The sequence below is a fragment of the Microcaecilia unicolor genome, chromosome 5, assembly GCF_901765095.1.
Source record: "Microcaecilia unicolor chromosome 5, aMicUni1.1, whole genome shotgun sequence".
Taxonomy (NCBI): domain Eukaryota; kingdom Metazoa; phylum Chordata; class Amphibia; order Gymnophiona; family Siphonopidae; genus Microcaecilia; species Microcaecilia unicolor.
In genome coordinates, this window is record NC_044035.1 from 111,907,567 (window position 1) to 111,932,938 (window position 25,372).

General features: G+C 40.2%; 1 protein-coding gene across 1 annotated transcript in view; it reads left to right on the forward strand.

Annotated features, from left to right (window-relative positions):
* Window positions 1-19,242, forward strand: part of TUBGCP2 (tubulin gamma complex associated protein 2) — a 74,024-nt gene extending 54,782 nt beyond the window's left edge. Inside the window, exons 13-18 of the mRNA XM_030203196.1 lie at window positions 4,396-4,524; window positions 6,511-6,631; window positions 12,259-12,402; window positions 13,042-13,170; window positions 18,130-18,293; window positions 18,866-19,242. Of these exons, the coding sequence (XP_030059056.1) occupies window positions 4,396-4,524; window positions 6,511-6,631; window positions 12,259-12,402; window positions 13,042-13,170; window positions 18,130-18,293; window positions 18,866-18,977 (799 nt within the window). The 3' untranslated portion in view covers window positions 18,978-19,242. The remainder of the gene's footprint in view (window positions 1-4,395; window positions 4,525-6,510; window positions 6,632-12,258; window positions 12,403-13,041; window positions 13,171-18,129; window positions 18,294-18,865) is intronic.
* Window positions 19,243-25,372: the final 6,130 nt, after the last annotated feature.

A 25,372-nucleotide genomic window follows, 5' to 3' on the forward strand; every position in this document is an offset into this window, starting at 1 on the left:
TCTCGCACTCCTGCTCCTCCATCTCCTAGGAGATCTCATTTAGACCTCCAGAAATGGACAGATTATCTCTGCTTCTCCCTCCTTATCTGATGTGACCTTAGCCTATTCAGAAGAGTCATCATTGAAGGAGCTATTAGATCAAGGAGATGATCCAAAAGTACTGAGGTTTTTTTCATAAAGAGGAGCTTGGTACTCTTATTTTTGAGGCACTGGTGGTGCTTTCCATTGAGGAACCTTCTGCTTCGGCATCAGGAGTTCCATCTTCATTGATTGTGAGGGGGCTTAGAGGTCCTTATAAGACCTTCCTGATGCATCCAGATATTCAGGACCTGATTACATCAGAATAGGTCTCAAGCAAGGCTGAGAGTGGGAAGAGCCATGACTCGCCTCTACCCTTATAGTTCCAGAGGAGAAAGATAAATTGCAGCTTCCCATGGTGGGCTCCCTGGATACAGCAATGACTAAGACTAAGAAGACCACCTTGCCAGTTGAAGGGAGCATTGCCTTAGAAGACCTATAGGAGAGGAAGCTAGAAGCCTAGCTGAAACAAGCCTTTGCAGTGGCCTCTTTGGGCCTTCAAGTGACACTGCAGCTCATTCATGGCAACAGCATGCCTGAAGTAGCATCAGCAGTTGGCAACAAAAGATGGGTACCATAATGCCCAGCTGGAAACGAGCTTGGCCTACTTGGCGAATGCAATTTATGACGTATTATGGCCTGCATATGTCTTTCGCTATCATGCACCTCTAGTTGCGTATTAGCAGTGGATGCAGTGTCAGTCATATCTAGTTAAACTGTCCTTTCCAGGCAAGTGTCTACTTGAGAAGATCTCAGTAATTTGGTGAAAGAATTGCTTAAAACTAACCACAGCAGTTGCCGGAAGATACGCCAAAGTCTTCTGGTTGTCTGTCTTTAGGGGGCTGTCGTTTTCTAGACATCAGACAGTCCCGCTTTCAGTCACGTCAGTCTTCCTTCCATGCAGACAGGAAGTCTTCTCAATCAGCTAGGGCGCCCAATGCCTCCAGAGCTTTGCAATGATGCAAGGCTGTTTCATTTTTCTCATTCTCTGGTGGGAGGACATTTTCAGGAGTTTCAGGAGGAGTTGGGCCAAAATCACATCAGTCCAGTGGGTTCTGCATATTCTTATAGAAAGTTACAAGTTGGAGTTCTCTCGCCTGGTCGGTCCTTTGGTGTCAGAGAATCAGAGTTCACCTGTATCTTGACGGCTGGCTCATTTGTGCATCATCCTATTCAGACTGCATGGTGGCAAGGGACAAAGTTGTCCATTCTCTGCAGTCATTGGGTTGAGTGATCAGTTTGCAGAAGAGCAGACTAACTTCATCACAGACACTAGAGTATCTAGGCATTCTATTCGACACAGTACGGGAGAGGATCTTCCCCACGAGCGCAGGAGGTTGAAGCTGGTTCAATGGATTCATTTTCCCCTCAGTCAAGTCAAGCCCAGGGTCTGGGACTTACATCCAAGTTCTGGGGTCAGTGACAGCAGCGTTGGAAATGCTGCCATGGACAAGGACTCGTATGCGTCCATGACAGAAATTTCTTCTCAGCCACTGGTCTCCGGTGCCACAAAAGTATGACCTTCAATTTCCTTGGATATTGGTTCCCAAATGGAGTATGAAATGGTGGTTGTCGCCTAGGAATTTGACCATCGGAGCTTCCTTTCCAATAAAACAATGGTAGGTGGTGACAATGGATGCCAGTAAGTCAGGTTGGAGAGCTCATTACAAGTTCCATTTGGCACAGGGCACCTGGATGGACAGGAGTCTCAGTGGTTGATAAATCACTTGGAGCTCAGGACAGTGAGGAATGCCTTACTCGACTTGGCTCCCTTTCTGGCGGGGGGCCCCCGTCTGTTTTCTCCAACAATGCTACAGCAGTGGCTTATATCAAAAAGCAAGGTGGGACCCTCAACCATCCGATGGTGCTGGAGGTGGCCACCCTCATGAATTGAGCATAGATAAATCTGCTCTGCTTGTCAGAGCTCACATCGCTGGGTCCTTGAAGTGGAGGCAGACTTTAGCAAGCACTGCTTGGACCCAGAGGATGGAAACTATCCAGCCAGGGTTTTCAGCTGATAGTGGAACAATGGGGTTCTCCGCTTCTGGACTTGATGGTGATGAAAAGGAATGCCAAAATGCCCAAGTTCTTCAGACATTGAAGAGAATTGAGCTGAATAAGGATCGATGTCCTACTGCAGCCCCGACTGGAGACATATCTACTGTATGTGTTCCTTCCTTGGCACATAGTAGGCTGCATTGTGAAAAGGATCATATTGCACTGCGGTGGAATAATTCTTGTAGCCCCAGATTGGCCGCTGAGGCAATGATACGCGGATCTTTATTTCACTGTTGGACGGGAGTCCTCTCCCTCTTCCTCGGGTAGATGGACACAGCTAACCCACAGGTTCAGAGATAGTGGGAAGAACTAATGGAAAGAAAATTATCAGGTAAGACCTAATTTCTCCTATTTTGTCAGGGCACACCAGTAGTAATCATTTACAAGCAGTGTTCTCGTCATTAATCTACAATAGGTCCCCACCATAGGACATGCCAGAGGAGACAGGCTTACGTTAAGCCTATAGCTTTTTATTGGCATAATAAGAGTAAAGAAATGAAATCACGCTTGAAGGTTAAAAAAAAAAAAACAGCTCTCTGCTAGCATGAGCAATCTCCTTTCACTATTATTGAAATGACAAGGATGTCTACAGTAAGTAGTCTTTGTCATAAATACTAGAATTGAAAGACAAGTGTGGAAGACAGGTTTCCTGCACAGTTATTAACCATGCTGGGAAAGGAAGCTGTAAGACATCCAAATAGACTTTTAATAAGGTACTTTAACTCTCTTTAAACATGCTTTGAGACTATGGGGAATTAACTTATAAGAATCTGAATGTTTTGTGCAGTGCTTTTTCTAGAAAAGTGATGAGGGTTACGTTATATAAAATGTAACATATTAGCATGTTTTTGAAATATAGCCCTCCGTGCTCTGCCAGAACCAAAAAGAACTGCACAGTAGAGACCTGAACGGGGTTTGCGGGGTTCTGTGGGGTTCCCGTGGGGCAGAAGCAGGTCCTGTGGGGTTCTCGTGGAAGTGTATGCTGCACTTGCGCCAGCCTCTCGCCTACCGATTACCAAGTTCTTTGAGTGCTGTCTCCTCCTCCTCCTCCTCCTTGCTTTAACAGCACAGATACGGAAAGTCTCCATTAAGGAGGTGGTAGAGATACAAATGGTGATGAAATTCAAAAAGGCATGGGATGAACACAGAAAATCTCTAATTAGAACATGGAAGTTATAAAAAACCTAAACTTAAATGGCTGCTTCTGTATGGATGTGTTGAGTGACACTTAGATGGCGACTGGCTGTGCTGAACTAGGGCTGATACCAAGAGACGGTCTGTGTCTCATATATGGCAATCTGGTTTAGGATGGGCTGGAAAGGGTTTAGACAGCAACTTTAGTGGCTGGAACATGACGACAATGCTAGACAGACTTTTACGGTCTGTGTCCTGCAAATGAGAAGATGAATAGGCTGGAGTGAGCTTTGAGGGCAACTCCAGCAGTTGGAACATAAGGATAGGGCCAGGCAGACTTCTATGGTCTATGTCCCAGACACACCACAGAAAGACCGTAATCAAGTATATAATATCACATTCATTGTTGATTTAATCATGAATTGATAATGATTGTGACTATTGGGCAGACTGGATGAACTGATCCGGTTTGTATCTGCTGTCATTTACTACGTTACTATCAATCTTCTTTGCTCTCGGGCCGATGCACAGACCTCAGCTCCGACATAGGCATGAGCATCAGATGTCACCTGACCTACTGGCGCATGCATGTGGCGATCTCTTAGCACACAGTGCCATTGAATCAGAGAAATCTTACATGTGTGCACCAGAGTGTTCCAACTTCCGTTCCTTCTTTGCCTGCAGTGCTGTGGCTCAAACCCAGAGAGAGACTGAGAGAGCCAACAGCAACTTTTTTTATGTACCATTAAATTCTTGCAAGATTGGGTGAGGACAGGTTAAATTCTTACGGGGACAGGCGGGGATGGGTTAGATTCCCTGTGGGGACGGGCGAGGATGGGTTAGATTCCCTACGGGGATGAATGAGGACGGGTTGGATTCCAGTGGGGACGGGCAGGGACGGGTTGGATTTCTGTCCCCATGCACCTCTGTATTTCCCAGGAACATTCCTATTGCAAGATAATTCTCCATAGCCTCAAACCATGCTTGAGGAAATACAAAATGCCTTACTGAAAGCACATTTATTATTATTCTTTATAATAATTAACCTCTTTTGCTTTTGTTATTAGCAGTCCTAGCATACCAGTGTTTTATTCTGTGTCACTTTTTTAAAATCTGATTCTTCAGGAAAGCTTTGACACGATACCAGATGCTATTTCGACACATGTTTTATTGCAAGCATGTGGAAAGGCTTTTGTGCAACGTTTGGATCAGCAATAAAGCTGCGAAACAGTGCTCCCTCCATTCTGCTAAATGGTGAGTTCTGGGTGACAGGTCAAAAACTGGGGTTTGCTAATACAAAATTGGACATATTTCCTGAAATAATTTATTAAAATGTCCTAATTAAATGAAGACATATATAGTTTTCTTGTTCTCTCGCTTTTTTTTTTAACTGATGATGGGTTGTTTTATAACTGAGGGGCTTCATGAAAGTGAGAAACTCGTAAGCACAGGCTAGATCAGGCAATGAATAATCTAGATCTATAACCTCATCTATAGCAATACCGCTGTGCCCAGGGGAGCTCATGCTGATCTATGGCAGTATACCTTAATGCAGCCTCCAATATTTCAGTCCTACATCCAGACACAGTGGTTCTGACTCTCCGCTCTATCATGTTTTCCTTTGCTATTTCTGCTGTGGAAATTTCTTTTGCACACTGCCACTTCTACATGTAGTCCTTTTGTTATATGGGTGATACTAACAAACTGGTGCTGGGCAAATTTTAGATAGTTTGTCTCTCCCCAAAAATATATACAGAAGTGATTACATGTAGTTTTTTGGTCATCATTTTAGAAAGGAAAGTGTGCAAGTGTAGGTCCCATGTAAAATCTACATATCTCCACCCCCAGGGATGAAAGTGTAGGTTAAGTTGCTGGATATGTTTAGGGAGCATATTGATTTTACAAAACTAGCCGTTGAGCCTGTTAAAACGGGCTGCTATTGGGGTTTTCGGAGGTCGCCACCGCCAGCCCTCCACCCAGCCCAGGCCCTCTCTCCGCTACTGAACTTACATCCATTCGCCGGAACGAAGCAGGGCAGATCAGCTGAGCTGCCATCGGCCTTCCTTCTCTGCCTGTGTCCCGCCCTCGTGTGACGTAACGTCAGCGAGGGCGGGGCACAGGCAGGGAAGGAAGGCGGACGGCAGCTCAGCTGATCTGCCCTGCTGCGTTACGGCGAATGGATGTAAGTTCAGTAGCGGAGAGAGGGCCTGGGTGGGGGGGAGCGGTAGCGACCTCGGCGGCTTTGCGCAGTTTCCCTCTCTGTTCTGCCCCCGTCATCACATATTGACGCGGAGGCGGGACAGAGAGGGAAGTCGCTACTGCGCATTTGCAAGTGAGTCGGTCACTCCCCGTTTATATGTTTGATTAACACGTGGCAAAAAACATGTGGAAAGCATCAGACCTTAAAAGTGTGTGTGCTGCCACATAGAAGGCAGGACATTTTGTAAACCTACACATGGAGTCTTGAACACATTTTCCTCCCTTGGCAAAGCTACCTCCCCCTCTGCGAGCACATCTTAAGCCCATCACACACACCCTCCCAGGAGCTGATTGAATGGGGGAGCATGATTGGGGATGAGGTAGCCAAGAAGAGGGCAGCTTTGACTGCACCATACTGGCATTTGCCCTGCCTTTATTTGTGGGGGAGAGCCATGCTTGTACCACTTTGGACCTTTTATAATTAGGATTGTTTTTCTCAATGTGTATATAACACACATGGATATGCATATGTTTATTTACTAGTACCTTTTAAAATTTGTTTCCTATAGGGAAACGGGCCTGAAAAAATGATCATGTCTGTCTTTCACTTCCTATGCCAATAATTTTTGAATTGTTTATTAATTTCAAGTACGTTTTTACCACAAGTACTAGAGCATCTCGTAACATTTGGTTCATACCAGCATTCTCCATTTCTTGCCCAGTTTCCTATAGGGAAAAAGTTATTTCTAATATAGTGGTGTAACAGAAACTCCTCATCCATGTGCAGGTTTCTGTACCAAAGGGAATAAACAGATTTAATGAAATGTCCCCTCATTTCCTTTAACTTTGCTTTTGATAAATCTTTCTTTAAAAGGGATTGAATATATTGGGTTATATTTTTGTTATTTATTTTTTTCAGCAGATCTCTGTTTAGATTACTTTACTTGATATGTATATTTATTTGTTTTTTTTTATACAGTTCATTGAGCCAGTACTTGATAGGTAATAAATTTGAGAAGAAATCTATTTAATTTGTTTCAGGTTTGCTGGTGCTTTCACTTTACGGCAACGAATGCTAAATTTTGTACAGAATATCCAATATTACATGATGTTTGAAGTCATGGAACCAACGTGGCATTGCCTACAGAAGAATCTGAAATTGGTAAGGCCTGTAGAACATTTCTGTTTTAGTATATTGGAAATATGTTCTTCAAATTTGATATCTAAGCTAGGAGACAATGCAAAGCAGGTGAACACGCTGATACTGATTCCCAAACTATAATTCAAATTGCTTTTAAAAGCTCGTTTTTATAATTTTTATTGTAGGTAAATCTCTGGATAGAGTTTTAATCTTCATTAAACCAAATAGTCTTGGGATTGACTAAATAACTTTGAAGAATTTTAAATTCGTTTCTCCAAGTTAGTTTGTTCTTTCTTAAGGGGAAAGAGGGTTCTGAATGAGCTTAGCTCATTCTTTGTGTTTCAAACTCAATAAGACCCTGTCTCATCTGAGGCCTCAATGGCATAAGCCTTCATTTACAGTTGGGGGGGGGGGGGGGGGAGTCCAGCCATTGCAGTGACAGTTTTCCGTCTGAGAGACATAGCCCTCATTTCCATTCGAACTCAGCACAAGTGTAATTTTGAGCTAGAAAGGTGGAAGGTAATTCTGTAACAGGGCACCAGAGGCGCGGGTTACAGAAAAGTAAGTGTCTATAAAGAAAAGTAGGTGTCTATATTTCTCTATAGAATAATAGCACAAGTGGCATAAACTGCACCTACTTTTAAAATGCGAGCACTTATATTAGCCCTATATGTGCTGTAAATGTGTGAGCCGAGTTGGAATGCACATGAACTATAGCATTCTGTCCTCTATATGTGTAATTGTGTGCTCTGCCTATGTGCATGCTCACCAGCAAAATATCAGGGCATGTACTTTCCACTTGTCATTTACATGTCTTTCTTGCCATCATTAGCTAGGCAGAACATTGTGGAATTACCCCTTAAAAGGGTACATTCTTACAAATTAGGCACTAATTTTTACATGCCCTTTGCGCGCACAAATGTTTAGAATACTAGCACTATACCAATGTGCCACCTAAGTGCTATTCTGTAAATTCATGATCATCTTGCGTAGTGTATATTTGCAATGGGGCTCCCACTTATGCACAGTATAACTTAGAGAATACTGTAAGTTATGCGAGTCCCTGCAGCATTTAGGGGGTCCTTTACTAAAGATTAGCTTGAGTTATCTGCAGCTGGGCCCATTTTATTCCTGTGGGCCCTGCTGCAGATAACTCAAGCTAACCTTTAGTAAAAGACTCCCTTAGGCATCTACACATCTACATTTACCTCAGTTCTACTTCTGGCATAAATACTGATGCCGGGATATTATAGTATTCTATAATGGATCCTAGGTGCCATTATAGAGTAGGCTACTACCACTCTTCCTCAGGGGGCACCTAAATGGAGTTGCCCAGATACAGAACTGCCCCTTAAGGTGGAAAGTCTAAAAATTGGCGCCAAGATGTAGGTACCGCAGTGTCATGCATTTAGCGCTAAGATGTGGTTATAGAATTGCTGCTAAGATTCTGTTACAGAATTCTAGTCTAAATGGGCATTGCGGGCATTGGCACACCTAAAGTTAGGCAGTAAAAGTTATGCCAATAAAGTTCAATATCAATGGTAACTGTTGGCACCTAATTGTGCCCTGAAGTGTGAGAAACTTATGGAATTCTTTGTTACGCACATATCTCAGACATGCCCATACTTGTGCACTAAGTGATTTTCATGCATATGTCTACAGAATAGTGCCTCTCCAAAAACAAACCCAAACAAGTCAAAAACCCAACATAACACAAAGCAAATTTCACCTCGGTAGATGAAGAAATACTTCAATAAATGAGGAAACTGGGATATATCAGTATAAAGAAACTAGGGGGCTATATACATTCTAGTCCAAATTCAATGAGCTGTAACAATGGAATTAGCCCTTACTTTTGAGCACTCATTAATATGCTCTTCAAACATCACATATGACCCAGAAAAATCACAAAATCATACACTCACATTAGTGTGTATAAAGTGAATGAATTATTAATTATTATGTGTGTGTATAGACTCCTCCATTTGCAATCAACACTAAATGTTCTGCATAGTAACAGCATAAGCGAAAATGTTCACAGAAAGCAACAAAAAACAATGATATTAAAATAACGTTTGTGCACTGTAATTGTTCTCTGTTTTGATTGGCATTTCTTCAGGAGCCGTAGTTTGAAAGCACATGAGGATATGTTGTCATTCCCTCAACTATGGTTGGGCTCGCTCAATTAATTGTGGCGGAGGGCCTTGAAATTCGAGTATCTCAGCAATAAACAGTTAACAGCGTAAGGAATGTTTTGACATCAGAATTCAAAAAATGTATTAATACAACAGAAATCAGAGAATGGAATTCCATTCAATCATATCATGAGTGCCCAAAAGTAAGGACTCATTCCATTATTCCAGCTCGTTGAATTTGGGCAAGAATGCATACAGCCTAGTTTCTTTATCCTGTATGTCCCAGGTTCTATATTATTTATTCCTTCAACTACTGAGGTGAAATTTTGCTTTGTATTATAGAATAGCACCTAGCACTTGCATAATTGCCAATTAATGGCACTAATCACGCATGTCAATACTATTATTCTGTAACTTACATGCACAGTTGGCACCTGTCTTTAGGTGTCAATTGATAGAATTGCTCTTTAAGTGTCTATGACCTGAGCTCTTCCTTTCTTGGAGTCTGGGTGCAGCAGCTAAAGCATCGCCTAGCTTCAGCCAGCCTGGGAAGCAGCATAGAAACATGACGGCAGATAAAGGCCATACGTATGAATTGAATTCTAGTTTCCTACACCGTCACTGAGCCCACCTTTTTGATGCTGCTTTTAACTCCTAACCCTTACTCACTTCTTCAGAGCCCTATTTTATCATCCTCACCTTAATATTCCCTTATCTCTTGTTTGTCCTGTTTGTCTGTCCTAATTAGATTGTAAGCTCTGTCGAGCAGGGACTGTCTCTTCATGTTCAAGTGTACAGCGCTGCGTACGTCTAGTAACGCTATAGAAATGATTAGTAGTAGTAGTAGTAGTCATAGGGATGGACTGATTAGGTTGCCTACATTGCAGTCTCATACTCTTTCTGGAAGTTAGTTCTTTTAATACTGTATTGCTGTGTTATGTTTAGTTACAAATGTATAAACTGCATTTCAATTAAAAACAAACAAGGAACCCAATTATTTAAAGTATTAAAAAAAAACCCTTTTCCTGATTACGATTATAAACAAAGCAGAGGAAATGTACTTAGTTATCTTTCCTTCAGCTACCTTCTCGTTTGAATTTTAAGTTTTGCAGCAAATAAAAACTGTGTTTAAACTGTTTCCCAGTGGGGGCGTGGCAAGATGGCGTCCTGAAGCACACATGCAACAGTCGTGCTGCTCTCTGATTTTTCCTCAATTTAGAATTACTTCGAGTAACTGATGCCTCATACTAAGAGGAAGGGGACTACCAAAGGCCAACTGCCGGCGGCCAGGACATCGTATTGGCCGTTGGCGAAGGAGTGCCGACGATCTTGGGCCTTAATACGACTCTGTCGCCTCCAGGAATTATTCCTCCTCCATGCCCTGCGGGACCAAGGAGAGGGCAAGGAGTAGAAGCTGAAACGGAAGTCGTTTGCAGCGATACTCAGATTGGCAGTGCCCCTCCCGAATCCGAAGGAGAATTCAACTTAGAGACACAAGCATCCGTGGAGGTAACACTAAGTTCCATTTGGAAAGTACTTCAAGACATAATGAAAGCAGTGAATAAATCAGCCCAAGAAACTAATCGTAAGATGAATAATTTGACTGAATCTCTGGAAAATCTTTGAATTGAATTGGCTAACAAAGTTCTACAGGTACAAGATGAGGTTAAGTCGCTGAAAATAACAACTGAAGCCTTGGTAAAAACTTTTTCTTATGAAAATTGAACAAATGGAAAATTATAATAGACGATTGACATTGAGACTATTAAATTTTCCTAGAGTTCCAGGTATAATTCCTACAGATATCTTTAAAAAATATTTAACGGAAAATTAAAAAAATTTCCTCTCAAGGTATTCCCCCATGTAATAAAATTTACTACTTAACGATACCAGAGAAAGGAGTTGGGCCTGATCAAGCTGGGAAGTTACCCCAAGTGAGAAATGATATAGACTTTCAAGATTTATCAGTGTTACTTGAAGACTCGTTAACTGAAATATCTACTAGAGGGACACTTATAGTTTCTTTTGTATTTCAGCAAGATATGAATTCAATGATGAGACTTTACTTCAAGAATGCCATATTACCTTTTTGTGGCCAAAGAATTTGGATTTATCCAGATGTGATAAAGACAGCACAAGAAAGAAGAAAACAGTTTTTGGTGTTAAGAGAAGAAACCAGGGCAGTGGGAGCTAAGTTTCAGCTGGCATACCTTTTGTAAATGCCTAATACGTTTTTTGGGAAACAAATATTTATTTTATGAACTGAATCAGTTACGTACTTTCTTAGAATCGAAAAGACTAACCAATGGACAGGTGGGGAATAATGAATAAGTATAATTAGAGGGTATTACAGGTATATGCCATTTTCTTATAGTAATAATTTTTTCCTTTTTTTCTGATCTCCTTATCATGCACCATTCCCCCCCCCCCCCCTTCCCCGGCGAATCGACACCCCCCCCCCCCCCCCCAACCTTTAAAAAGAATATCGGGAGTCACGCCTGCCCTGCACGTACAAGAAATGTGGACCGTCGGCTCTTCTCTGTCCCGCCCTCCGCTGACGCAACTTCCTATTTTCGCAAGGGCGGGACAGAGCGAGGGAAGAGCCGACGGTCCACGTTTCTTACGTGCAGGGCAGGCACGACTCCCGGTATTCTTTTTAAAGGTAGGGTGTGGGAGCTGGTCATCGGGGGGGGGGGGGAGGTTCCACCGGCAAACCGCCCCGCCCCGGGTGGCAGCCCCCCCCCCCCCCCCCCCTGCTACGCCACTGGTCTAAGGAAGAGAATGTTTTACTTTGATTGAAATGTTTCTTGTTAAGATATGATCTCTGTATTGCAAACAAGTTTTGTTTTATTTACAGCTTGTAAAAATTAAAAATGCTTAAATAAATAAATAGTTTCCCAGCAGCACGCACCATGACTTACGAGCCAGCTCTGTGGGTGCTGAGCACCCCCAGTTTTGAGCAAGGTCCTTCATTGTGTCCAGAGAGGGGTAATTTGTATTGTGTTTGCAACCCCCCAAACATTTTGCAATGTTGGAGCCTATGCACCATGATTATATAGGCATGCTTTCTAGAGGTGATTTGCTGTTTAGAATTTATTCTTTTGAAAATCTCTGGCAACCTGTCGGTCTGTGAGACTGTCCACTGGATCGATTTGTTACTCTTTCAAAAAATACAAAAACTAGGGGACACTCAATGAAGTTACATTGGGAATTCTTTTAAAACCAGAGGAAATAATTTTTCACTCAACAAATAGTTAAGCTCTGGAACTCCTTTGCCAGAGGATGTAGTAACAATGGTTAGTGTATCTGGGTTTAAAAAAGGTTTGGACAAGTTCCAAACAGACATGGGGAAAGCCACTGCTGGTTAGCAAGGAATGTTGCCACAATTTGGGTTTCTGCCAGGTACTTGTGACCTGGCTTGGCCACTGTTGAAAACAGGATTCTGGGCTAGATGGATCATTGGTCTGACCCAGTATGGCTGTTCTTATGTTATGTTGTATCCTCGCACTGCAGGCTTCCAATATTGATGAGGTTCTGAGCCACCACACCAGTTTCTTGGATAACTGCCTGAAGGATTGCATGTTAACCAACCCTGAGCTGCTGAAGATTTTTTCCAAACTTATGTCCGTCTGTGTGATGTTCACAAACTGCATGCAGGTATGCACTCCCACTGAACAACGAAAAAAGGTCAGATGTGGTACTGTTTAATCACAGAGAAAAGAGATGTTATGTTGGCCTATGTTCTCTTTTAGCACTGCTCTTGGCTACTGTGCTTGATTGCTGCTTTCTCTACAGAAGGACACTGGCCCTGTCCAGGCGCTGTAATCATTGCACAGTGGAATACAGCATTGCTCAGGTGAACATTAATTTGGTGACTACTGATATTTAGTTACATGTCAGACTTAAAGGCCAGTTGAACAGAGTAGCAGCCTTTCACATGTGGCTATGTTTCATTGTGATTAGTAGAGTGTGTTGAAGATGACCATACTTTTTTGTTCTTCAGAGGCTAATCATGCATTTTCCAGAACACATTTGGCCCGATTGAGGGTTTTGTGGGTATTTTTGTATCACCCTTTTTATTTGTGATGCTAGTTATTAGAAACGTACATCAGCTTCATGTACTAGGAATGGGTTTCTTCTTTTTGGATATAATATCTTACAGTGATGCCCCAGTAGTTCCATATATGAATTAGTACTAGCGCTTAATAACACCCACCCTGTCTGGAGTGCACCATGTATTTTATGCAAATGAACTTTGAGTTTCATATGTTGCCCTCTTTCCTTTCTAACACACAGCGGTTTACCCAGAGCATAAAGCTTGAGAATGAGATGGATCGTTTGACATTAGAACATGGGACAATGATGGGACCCCCAACTCAGACTGAGCGTTTGGAGGAGGCTATGAAAAAAAAGCTGACAAGCAAGGTAAAACGTGCTGCTTTGGGCTATATAAGGCTTATTAAAATGATAGCCTGAATAATGTTTAACTTTATATAACCTCTTTCTTCCCTCTGGTAGCCCAGCCATTGCAGTAACAGTATCTGTCTGAGAGACATGGACCTCATTTCTCTTGGAATCCAGCACAAATGTACTTTTTGAGCTGGATAGGTGGCTCAAAATTCTGCAACAGGGCATCTACCAAAGGCACTGGTTATATCACCTATCTCAAGGGTATTCTAGAAAGAAAAGTAGGTATCCGCATTTCTTCATAGAATACTAGCACAAGTGAACTAAAATGCACCTACTTTTAATGCACAGGTACTTACATTAGCCCTGTATCTGTTTTTAACGCCTAAGCCTTGTCGTGAGTTGAACCACACATGAATTGTGCACTCTGCCAGTGCTTATGCCCACTGGCAAAATATACATCATCAAATCAGTTATACAGGTGTCTAAAAGACCACAATTACATGCCTTCTTGCTGCCTACAACGAGGCAGTGTCTTTTAAAATTACCCATAAGTTCATGTCAGTAAAACTTATTTTTTTTTTACATTGGGACCGCCTTGGTTTCACCCTTTTTCCTTCTTCGAAAAGCCCTAGATCAATTTTTGGCATGGCTGCAGTCTGGAGCCAATCACAGTGAGATGGATTAACTCAGTAAAGGAAGGAGGCATGAGTATTTGGGCGATGTATGCACAGAAGAACAAAGACCCTCACAGGCGTGCAATCACACAGGAAACAGCGAAGGTGACTCAAAAAGGAGAACTGGACAATGTCTATTTTAATCATTTTGAATATTGAACAAATAGGGGGTTTTGATGATACATTACTCCTGAAACAGAGAGTTAACTGAAGCATGACCATGTCAAGTCCTTTTTAATCGGACTTCATTTCAATTTATGTGTTCTGAATATTTATTGGATAATAATTATTACTTGTTTGTATGTCTTTTTTAAATATACCATCTGTTTATTAATTAAAGAACTTTAAAGATCAAACCTAAAATTTATCTATTGATTTTATTTTATTTTGCAAGTTCCTTTTTTGGCAGCCTTTCGGCCTTTCACCCTTCTTTGCTGTTGTTATCTGCTCCTACTTTTCTGCAAAAGGTCCCTTTCTCTGTTACACAACATTTAGGAGAATGATTTTTCTTTTGGTTTGTTTTCAGTCCTGTTAAAATGGTTTTGGCTTTAATTTTGGGACATTAAGGGCCCTGTTTACTAAGGTTTACGGGCTAACGTTAGAGACACCCATATATTCCTATGGGTGTCTAGAATTAGTGTGTGCTAAAAATGCTAGCGCGCCTATAGCGCAGCTTAGTAAACAGGGCCCTTAAATACATATTCAATCCTTATCCAACTTTGGAGGCAGCAGAGGAAGCTGAAACATCTGTTGCTTCCACAGGTTGTGTTCTTTTTTTGTCTTTTACTCAGTCCCAAGGGGCAATGCTTTCCAAATGTGCCTTTTTTACCACAATAGGCAGTGGCATATTTGTTGTAAAGTGTTTTGATAGTTTTGCATTTGTGTTTAAACATGAAGTTATTCTTGGAATGAGAACAGAACATTGCCTGATAATTTGGCACTTAGTTCCAGTGACTCATAGGAAAGTGACAAGTGGATTTGGTTAGAATTGAATTCTGTATAATGAAGCCTCCCACAGGGAAGCATAGGTCAGTACTCTTGTCTTTTAGCGTCTATAAAAATATTGAAAGTATTTAACTAGTTATTCACATTCTAATTTAAATTTTTTTTTCACATGAAATGGCATCACCTCTGTAGCTGGCTTTACTGGTCTTTTAGAGGGCAATTCTATAACTGGGAGCCACAAATTAGGTGTCTGGTTGCAGTGTGCTTGAGCATAAGTTCAGTAACAGCATCTGTGCACCAAGTTTTCATTATAGAATACTAGTGTAAGTCAGCATCCATGTGCGTACATTTAGGCTTGCCTACTTAATGCCACATCAATAGCAGGCTTAAATGTATGCACATAAATGCAGCACTTTAGCACATAACTTACAGTATTCTGTAAGTTATCTGTGTAAATGTTGGTCCCTCCCATGGCCTGCCTGTGGTCTTTGAACATCCCTTTGCATTTACGCACTAAGCAGGTGGCCTCTGTCATTTGTAGAATAGTGCTGAGCTTGTGTGTAAGTGTACACTTACCTGACTAAGTGCTAGTATTCTATAATTTAAGTGCGCAAATGACTCTTGCATTTTGGCACTAAATTATAGAATGAAGGGATAGTAGTAAAGATTCCATTTAAGATTATTTGAGCTTTTAACAGATCTACCATGGAATCAGCTACCTGGGATCTTGCCAGGTATTTGTGACCTGGATTGGCTACTGTTGGAAACAGGATGCTGGGCTTGATGGACCTTTGGTCTGTCCCAGTATGGCAATACTTATGTACTTATGATGGAAGTTATTCCTTTATGGAGGGAGAAACTAATTTTGTTCTCACATTTTCAAAGATAGCTTCAACCTGTAACTCTTTACCTTTCCCTTCAAGGGAAACATTGGGTTTACAGTACAGACTAGGTATGATTAATATAATATTCACTGAGCTAAACATTCATAAGTTACCATTGTTAGACAATTTCAGACCTTGGCAGAATGGCACACACAAATGATTCTGTAAAGAATTTACATCCTGCAAACATTTAAGTATTGAAATGGGATTGTATAGAAACAAAAAATTTTACCAGCGACCGTCATTGTTGTCATCATTCATCTGTAGAACTAAAAAAATGTAGTATCAAGGTGTGGAACCTTGAAAATACTGTAATTAAGCAATAGAAACTACACAGTGAATATTCTGGTGCACAAAATGTAATCAGCTTACAACCTTCAAATGCACACAGTAGTTAAGTTGAAAGCTATTTATAATATAGGGAGAAAAAGACCTCAAAAGAAGCATAAACAATTATGCTTCCTTCAAGCGACTCAGTTCTCTAGAAGTGGTCTACAGCACCATTTTGAAATGTGAGAGTGAACGCTATCAGATGAAAAGCGCCAAAGCGCTTAATCATAAAGCGCATCAGCACATTCCCCTGAAGAAGCATAATGAAGTGAAACGGATGCTCTGTCTGGAGTGAAAGATAAGTGCTTTGATGCTTTGCTAGTTTTGAAGGCATGATATTTTTAAGAAAAAAAGAAAATATATATTGCAAAAAAAATCAGTATATAAGAAAAAAATTGAATAAATGAAAGTTATGGAAGGTTTTTATAGACCAGTGATACAGAACTGACCCGCTTGAAGGAATCATAATTGTTTATGCTCTTTGTGAGGTCTTTTTGTCCCTATACTATAAATAGCTTTCAACTTATCTACTGTGTGCATTTGAACCTTGCGAGACTGCAAAAAAGATAACTTTCTTTCCTTTAGTTGTATTAGACCAGTCTAGATCAATGGGTAATGGGTTGTATCCGTCTACCAGTGGATGGAGACAGTGAATGAAAATAGTTTGTGATTCACCCCTTAAGGGTATCCTATAGCATAGGTTTAGCTTTATTAAACACTTGCTATACCACCTTTCAACAAATCAAGGCGGAGTACAATTAAGCTTGTATGGAAAAGGAAAGGAACTACAATGCATAAATAGGACTGGTGAAAAATAAAAAAAACATCTCTGTCATGAAACACCCACTTAGAGGGTCTATCCCCAGCACAGCTCAGGTCCACCTGCGCCTGCCACTTCTGTTCTACACTAGCACCCACTGGATCCCAACTGCCTCTGGGAGAGTCTTCCGCTCTCAAAATATCCCCAGTGATTTCTAGGTTACCGGGGCCACACACCCATTGGTCCCACAATTCCCAGAAAGCACTTGCAGACCCAACACACAAACAACCAGGATTCTTTATCAGTCCAGACAGCAGAGGCAATAAACTGAATAGTGTTTATTGTCTTTAAAAATATTGAACAATGAACATAAAAAATGCAATCAGCAAACAATAACAGGTAGTTTAATAATTGATCCATATTTCAATTATCTAAACATTTGTTTATTTTCTAAAAAGTACCTGGGAAGATTAGGACATATAATTGTTCACAGTGCCTCCTCAAAGAGATCCTGATCTCTTTTCTTCCTGGCTAAGACTGGAGAAAACGCCAGTAAAATGAAAATGAGCACCTGAGCCAATCAGAGCCCAGAACAACAAGTTTTATAAATAGCTGGCATTTCCTTTATTTGTGTTAACTAAAAAAGGAAAGGTCGGTTTTGTAACAGCTTAAAAAATAACATGCACCACCTGCTGGCCAAACTAGAGAAATACACTTCAAGAATTAAGGCAGTTTTACAGGCTTAAAACACACTGTTCTGTCACAGGTAGTTAAAGCTGAACTAAAACTAGTTAGAAACCAGGTCAGGAGCAGCGTTGTTAGCCCATCATCCATCAGCTTGGGAGACTGAAAAGTACTGAACATTCTGTGCTGGATACCCTTAAGGTGCAAATCACTTGAGAACTATTTTCATTCTCTGTCGCCATCCGCTGGTAGACAGACACAACCCATTGGTCTGAACTGGTCTGATAGGATACTAAGGAAAAACGTTGCTGAAGGTACCTGCAGATACTATGCTATCAGTTGTTAAAATAGATTTGCCTTCAGGGAAAGAAGATGAAAAACCTCAGTGAGCTGGAGAGGGGCATTCCATGTTTGAAAATGTGGATCTTTCTCTACTTTGGTAGGACAGGGTATGTTTGTTTTCTAGTTTGCTTTTGAATCTGATAAAGATGTGATTTTTGGATTTTACTTGTTTGGACTGTCAGGTTGTTGGTATTTTTGTTATCTCCAGGTTCAGCTAATATTTCCTGCAAGGGATGTATTTTTCCTGTAGTTACATGACATTTATAAAAAAAATTTTAAAAGATGGTACTGGTATTCCTAAAAACATAGATCTTGTATGTTTCTGATGCCTATGTGTTTTTTTTTCTTCTCCCAGTATTTGGCAGAACATGTTGATGCATTTCATTCAACAGCTGGGTTTGAAGCAACAATCAATAAGTTTGACAGCAACTTCTCCACACATCTCCTTGATCTGTTGGACAAGCTGAGTATTTATAGCACTAATGACTGTGAACACAGCATGATAAATATCATTTACAGGTAAGCAGATTTTGTTGACATTTTATTGCTGTTTAAAGAGAGTTCTTGTAGGACCAAAAATCAGTGCATCTTGCAGGAAATTTGCAGTGCCAGCTAGTCAGCTGAATTAATGTTTTATTGAACTGACATCTTCAGAATTCAGATAACAAACCTTTGTTGGGATAGAATGGAAGAGAGACAGATTAAGCTCTCCTGACTAGGAGTGTTGGGACTTTGCTAAGTTGACTTTATCAGTGTTATGCCTTAAAGATTTCTTCCCTTTGTTTTCTAATCTCCCTAACTGATGACCCATACTAACCTTTCTTATTGCATAATTTTTTTTCTGAATATTAGAATTCAGTTCTTTTGTAAAAATTAACAAGCTCTGCACAGTGGACAATAGAAGTTTTGCCTGTTTGAGACAGGATTTTAATTGATTGAGATAGTTGTTAATATATTGCAGGTTTCATATTTTGTTTAATTCACTTTTTCCCTGTATACCTATTGAAAGTATTTAAGAGCCTTACTGGTTTGTCCTGGTGTTTATTCTTTCATAAATTCCTAGTAGCGTAATTTCTTCGTTCCATCCACAGATTGGATTTTAATGGATTTTACACTGAGCGCCTGGAACGTCTGTCTGCAGAAAGGAGTCAAAAAGCAGCTCCTCAGAGCACCTTGCCGAGAACTGTAGTGACTGCTCAGTAAACTTAATTGTATATTTTTAGCATATTTCTCATTGTAATATGTAATGAAACCATCACCTGCACTTCTCTGGTGTTGTCCATTGCTACTCACTAGATTCTTCTTTACATCAGATTTGCTTATTCTGTACCAAAATTTTATATCAGAAGGTGGTATAAACCACATCACATTTGTTTTCTTTATAAATCTTATACATTTTGTAATGTTTAGAAATTTGTAGCAAATATTTATTGTGTTAAAAAAACACATAAAGTGGTCATTCATCATACTTGGAGCCTTCTTTTGTTATTTTCAGAAATATGTTTACAGTAGTCATGAACAAAAGTGTTTATTTATTTATTGCATTTGTATCCCACATTTTCCCACCTATTTGCAGGCTCAATGTGGCTTACAGAGTGTGGTTATGACATAAGAACATAAGGCAATTACCTATAATAAGTTGCCCTTGTCATGAGAAGACACACAGTAATAAAAAAAAAATTAGTCACACAGTAATCTGGAGCTTTAACTAAATAATTGTAATTCCTCTGTCAAGAAACACCTAGCCACCCACCTGGGGTTACCCCACGGCCACTTAGGGGGGGGTCTATCCCCAGCACAGCTGAGGTCTGCCTCCACCTGCCGCTTGTGCTCTACACTACCATCCTCCTACCACCAACTGGGGAACAATCGTCATCCAAGATAAGTAATGATTTCAAGTGACTTTTAATTCAGCATAGTGTCTCTTCTATAGGTGCTTTTAAGGGTACAGTGGCAGAGTTATTGTGAATTTGATATGGTGGAGTTTTTTTTGGAGACTTATTTTTTTTTTTTATAAATAATTTTTATTAAGGTACCAGAACACCAACAGCATTACATTACAACGCAAATAAATAATTTCAAAACAAGGGTAACCATACTAGCAAAAAGGTTTGTATGGTTACCCTTGCTTTGGAGACTTATGATTAAAGTGGTGCCCTCATTACACAAAAGGTGTGTCCTTTAAAAACGAGATGTTGCCAATATCTCTGCAGATCTCCAGAAACTGTGGCCAGGGTGGTAAGTGGAAAAATGGGCATTAAAGAAGCAGATGGTACTGACACAGGTGATGCCGATGAAATAGGTGAGCTACAGCTCTGAACCAAATTGGAATCTAGATTCACAACACTTCTAATTCCATATGGAGGTAAAAGAGATGTCCTGATAAATAGGGCTTGAAAGAAGCCTCATTCCTCTGGTTTACACTGGGTACAGACACAGATACAACAGTTGCATATTTGTCCATGAGACCACTATTTCTGCCAAAGGTGAAGTCTTAGTCTATGATAATCTCTGGCTTCTTCATTAGCATTAAAGTGCCAGATCATGCACCTTTGGTCATATGCCCAAGGTGATCCTGTGTGGAGAATTAGTCATCTTATTGCACCAATACTGGTGGCATTAGCAGAGGGAAGAGTTATCTCCCAGCAAATCCAGTCTCTCTCCAACCCCCTTCATTTTCCTCCAGTGCTTCCCTACTGGCTCCCTACTTCAGCACCATGCACATCTCCTCAACTCAAAGCAGGTATGTTGTCTCTCTCTGATTTGACAGCTTTCTGCATCATATTAGGTACTGTAATTTTCATTTTAAAATCTTACAAAATAAAGTCAGACCTATTTACAGATGAGATGAGCCAAATTATTTAGCATCCTAGTTAATTCACTCTAAAAATTCTGCAATAGTGATCTGTTTTCCAAAATGTGCATCAGTGACAAGGGGATAAAAACTCACATTGGAATAGAAACAAGGAAATCTGAATGTGGTAAAAATCAGAATCGGATTATGATAGACAAAAGGTTGAGTGGACACACTTAAATTTTAAGTAGAAAGGCTCCTTTACAAAGGTCAAGAGACAAGGAATTCCATAGAAAAGGGGCTACAAAGAAAAAAGCGGAATTAGGTGTGAACTCAAATTTAGAGTGGAAAACAGATGGGATGGTTAAATGACATTCATAAGCAGAACACCCAATGGGAGGCACATTTTCAAAGCACTTAGCCTTCCAAAGTTCCATAGAAACCTATGGAACTTTGAAGGCTAAGTGCTTTGAAAATATGCCGAGTGAACAGGGCGATGAGGGATAATAAGAGAAGATAGGTAAGAATGTGCAGATGTAGACGTGAATGGCTGTGTTTTGGAGGACTGAAGACGTTTTAAGTAGACCAGAATTAAGACCAGCATAGTTAATATCGCAGTAGTCTAAGTGAGTTAGTACTGTGACATATAAGATAGTCATGCAAGCAGAAGGATTAAAGTATTTATGGATAGAGCAGAATCTGTGTAAAGAGAGAACATAGGATTTTTCAACATGAGCGATATGTTGATCAAAACGAAGTTGCTGGTCCAAGTAGACGCCAAGATAGCAAAATGAAGTAACCAAAGGAATCTGTTTGTCAGAGAGTGAAGGGGAGACAGATGGGGAAGATGAGCGGCCAATCAACTAACATACAGTGCTCTTAGCAGGATTTAAAACCAGACAGTTGTCAGGAGGGAAATATATTCCAATAATATGGTTTACATGAAAAGTCTTAAAACACTCTGAACAATAAGCCTTCAAGGGAGCCCATTACACAATTAGTATTCTCAGCTATTATCCATTCATATTTATCCACTATACAGACTATTTCACCACATGTTCACATTGATAAAATTCTTTCCAAGACATCAAACAATCTTAAGTGCAATCAAAATTAGAATATCTAGTATCTACATTTGCGGCTTCAGTAAACCCTGTTGAATCCCAACAGAGGGAAAAATAAGAACACAGTATGTAAGAGGCTCCATCACAGTAAGTAAGAACAATATATGACTTGGTGTGTTTGTATGCTTAGCATAAGACCAACATGTCTTATCTCTTTAAGTATCTTATCTTTGACAATTCATCAGGTGTCCAAAAAGCTCGATGAAGCAAAAAGTTGGCAAACTGAGCCATCATAGCAGACTTGGAAATTCTAGTTACTCCAGCCCACACAGCAGCTTATTGTTCTGACTGTAGAATATCACCTTTATCATATTCCCAAACTGCTTTCAATGCAGAGGGTTTATGGAATTTGTGCTTTTGAAATATGTTATACCAAGCAGATGCTATACCTTTGCTAGCATAGGTTTTCCTGCACAGTTCAACACATCCAGGCTCCTTACTAGATAATGGTACAGTACCACGCACATTGGATAGGAAGTGATGTAGTTGAAACCAGGAGAAGTATTGAAGTAGACAGGGAGTATAGAGAACAGATCTCAGCAAAGGTAAGCCAATGCAACTCCATTTGTAAATGGCCAACATGCCATATGCCAGACCTTTGCCAAGCTTTCCAACTGATCACTTTACCTTGAATCTTGACGGAACTATTTTGCCATATTGGTAGGTATTTGGATTGATCCCATTTATCCATGATGACTGATTTGACATGATTAAACACACAGTGGATAGGGGGACATTATTCTGTTGCTCAGGTCTTAGTATAGATTTTGAAAGATCAAATTGTGAGGTTGGATAGCATTGCTCCTGTTTAAATTGAATCCAGGGGGAGGAGTCAGTCGTATCTAGTGTTAACATCTACTGAGCTCCCTGGCACATTATGAGTCACATGGTAATACAAAAACCTGGGAAATTGACCTGCCAAGACCTTTAGAATTTTTTAATCGCTATCCTAGATGGCTTATTTTTCCACAAGAATTGAAGAAGCATCTTTGATAGTTTTGTAAGTTGCAGGGTTCAAGAATATAGGTAACATTCTTAAGGTGATCTATCATCGTTTTAATAGCATCCAGTTGGTCTCACCGAGAGAGATATAAAAGGGACCATTTGGAAGTGAGGTCCTTGATTGACAGTAAATGCTCGGTGTTCTGGGAAATTGTGTCCTCCACAATAGTGGCAAATTGAACCCACAAGTACTTTAATCCAGCTAGTGACCATTGTAGCTGATATTGTTAAATTGTAGAAGTTATATTCAGACAATTCAGTGGCAGTTATCTTAATAGTATTAATATTATAACCCAAGAGAGTGGAATGCTGAGCTATTGTAATTGTACCCAGTATGGCAGTGATGGAATCCAGCATATTGTAGAGCAGAATGTCATCAGCATAAACCCAGACCTTGGCACATACAGCACAATATTGTACATCAATAATGTCCTCTCTCTGTCTGACTACAATCATTAGAGATTCCAATGCTATGTTAAAAAGAATTAATGATGGGGCAGCCCTGTCTGGTGCCCCTAGCAGGATGAAAAGGTGTAGAAAGAATATTGCTGTATACAATACCTTAACCATGGCAATGAAATCGGGAGCAAACCTGAACTAGTTCATGGCAGCAAAATAATAGGGCCATTTGACCCTATCAAAGGTCTTCTCAGCATCTAGCGCAGTGGCCACATACAGTGTAAAAACATTTTGGGCCTGTAGCAGCACATTAGTAAATTGGAGTAGCGGCTGCCTATGAACTCAGTCTGATCGTGCTGTTTGATTGAGGCGAGGTCTGTTTATAACTAGGATGGCAGCTCTTACTTTTTTCCACATGATATTGAGTAGACATCATAAAAATAGATGTGCTAGCTTGATGGCTCAAAGATACGTTTATACTTAATATTTCATGTGCCGCAGACAGGATTGTTGGCTGGATCTGCCTAGTGGTCCTGTTCAAGTTGCTTAATGTTTCTCTCAAGGTTAGCTGCTTTTAGTCTTTGTTTGTGACTCCAGAGCTAAAACTCAAGATAATGCCACTTATATAGGCCTTGAATGTATCCCATGTTGTTGGCCAACTGGATTCAGTGATTTTGTTATACTCAAATCAGTAATGGCAACTGAAGTGGATTCCACAAAGCTATGCTCTTCTAGTAAAATCAAATTAGATCACCACTGGGAATGAGCTATCTGCTTGATTGACAAATCCAAACAGATTGAAGCATAATCAGAAAAAAGTATACTGCCTGTTCCTGCAATTTGTACTTTCAGAAGCAAGGATCCACAAATTAGAAATCAATATGGAATATGAAGAGTGTGGGGATGATAAAAATGTATAATCTCTCCCCATAGGGTTGGATATTCTCCATAGGTCACATAAGTGGTCCTCCAGCTGTCTCTCAATCTAAAGTAATCAGTTTTGATTGCTGCTGCAGGCCAAGGATGTTGCCCTCCACAGTATAAATCCTCATTTCCATTGTTTTCAGCCTTGCATGAAGACTGACATACCATTATTAAGTACAAAGAGTTCTGCCTTTATCGCTCTATATCTTATTTTGTGACTGATATGAGCTCCTTCACTTCATGCTGCTCCACCAAGATAGATGCTAAAGAAATGCCTTCTTGTTGCTGGATGCCAATTTTGAGAAATGACAGACTCCTGTTTATGTCGCCAATTGTGAAGTGAAGCTAATGCAAAAGTTTTGCTCTCTGAGACTGTAAACTAATGAAAGGTGATTTACCGCTGCATTAAAAAGTGTGTGCTGCCTGAAAAAAAAAAAACACATCATACAGTGGTAATATACAGCAGTTTGCTGCAGAACAGCAAGAAATTATATTTCCTTTCCTGCCAGTGCATGAGCGATGATGGGCTCATGTACTGACAGGAAGGGAGACTTTTTTTTAAAGCCCACTGCTGCCCCCAAAAAGTCTGCAGGACCCCCAAATACATTAAGTGGATGTTGTCCTCACCCTACTGGCAGTTTTATACAGCCTCCTAAGAGTCCTCATTCCTTATTTATTTATTTATTTATTTATTCATTCATTCAATTTATTGCCTGTGCCTTGACTTATCCCACTTATAACACACATGATAGTTCTTCCCAATCAATTTCCATATCTTTGACCCTCTTTGTATGTTTTGTCAGGTGGCCTTGACTAGAGTGTAAGCTCCAAGGAAAAGAGACTTATCTATTATAGGGATCTGGAAAGTGTAGTGTACACTTGGTGGTGCTATGCAAATGATGACTATAATGATAGGAAACTTTAATTCATAGGAAACATGGTAAAAATCTATAAGATGCAAGCATCTTCCACTAGAGGGCACTATGCACCCGCATTTGTCCATTCGGAAGCTCTTATGGAGATGATACATAGCTAAAAGTTCCCAAACATATTTTTTGCTGAGTTCTGTTGAGTGTCTCCAGAATTGAAACATATATGTTAAGTCATATGATAAAATTGGATGATTCTTATAAAGTTGTCGATAACTATAAGCGGCCATCATTTGTTAATGTGAGTGTGTATCATGAAATACTGCTGTGGAAAGAGAGGTTTTCTCACTGCAAGAGCAACATATTTCCTTGATGTAAAGATAAAAGTATTGTATATTAGGGTTGTGCATGCTATTTTTTTTGTTCCATTTTGTTAGGGTTTTTATTTTATTTCATTTGTTTGGGTTTGTTCATTTCTTGTTCAGT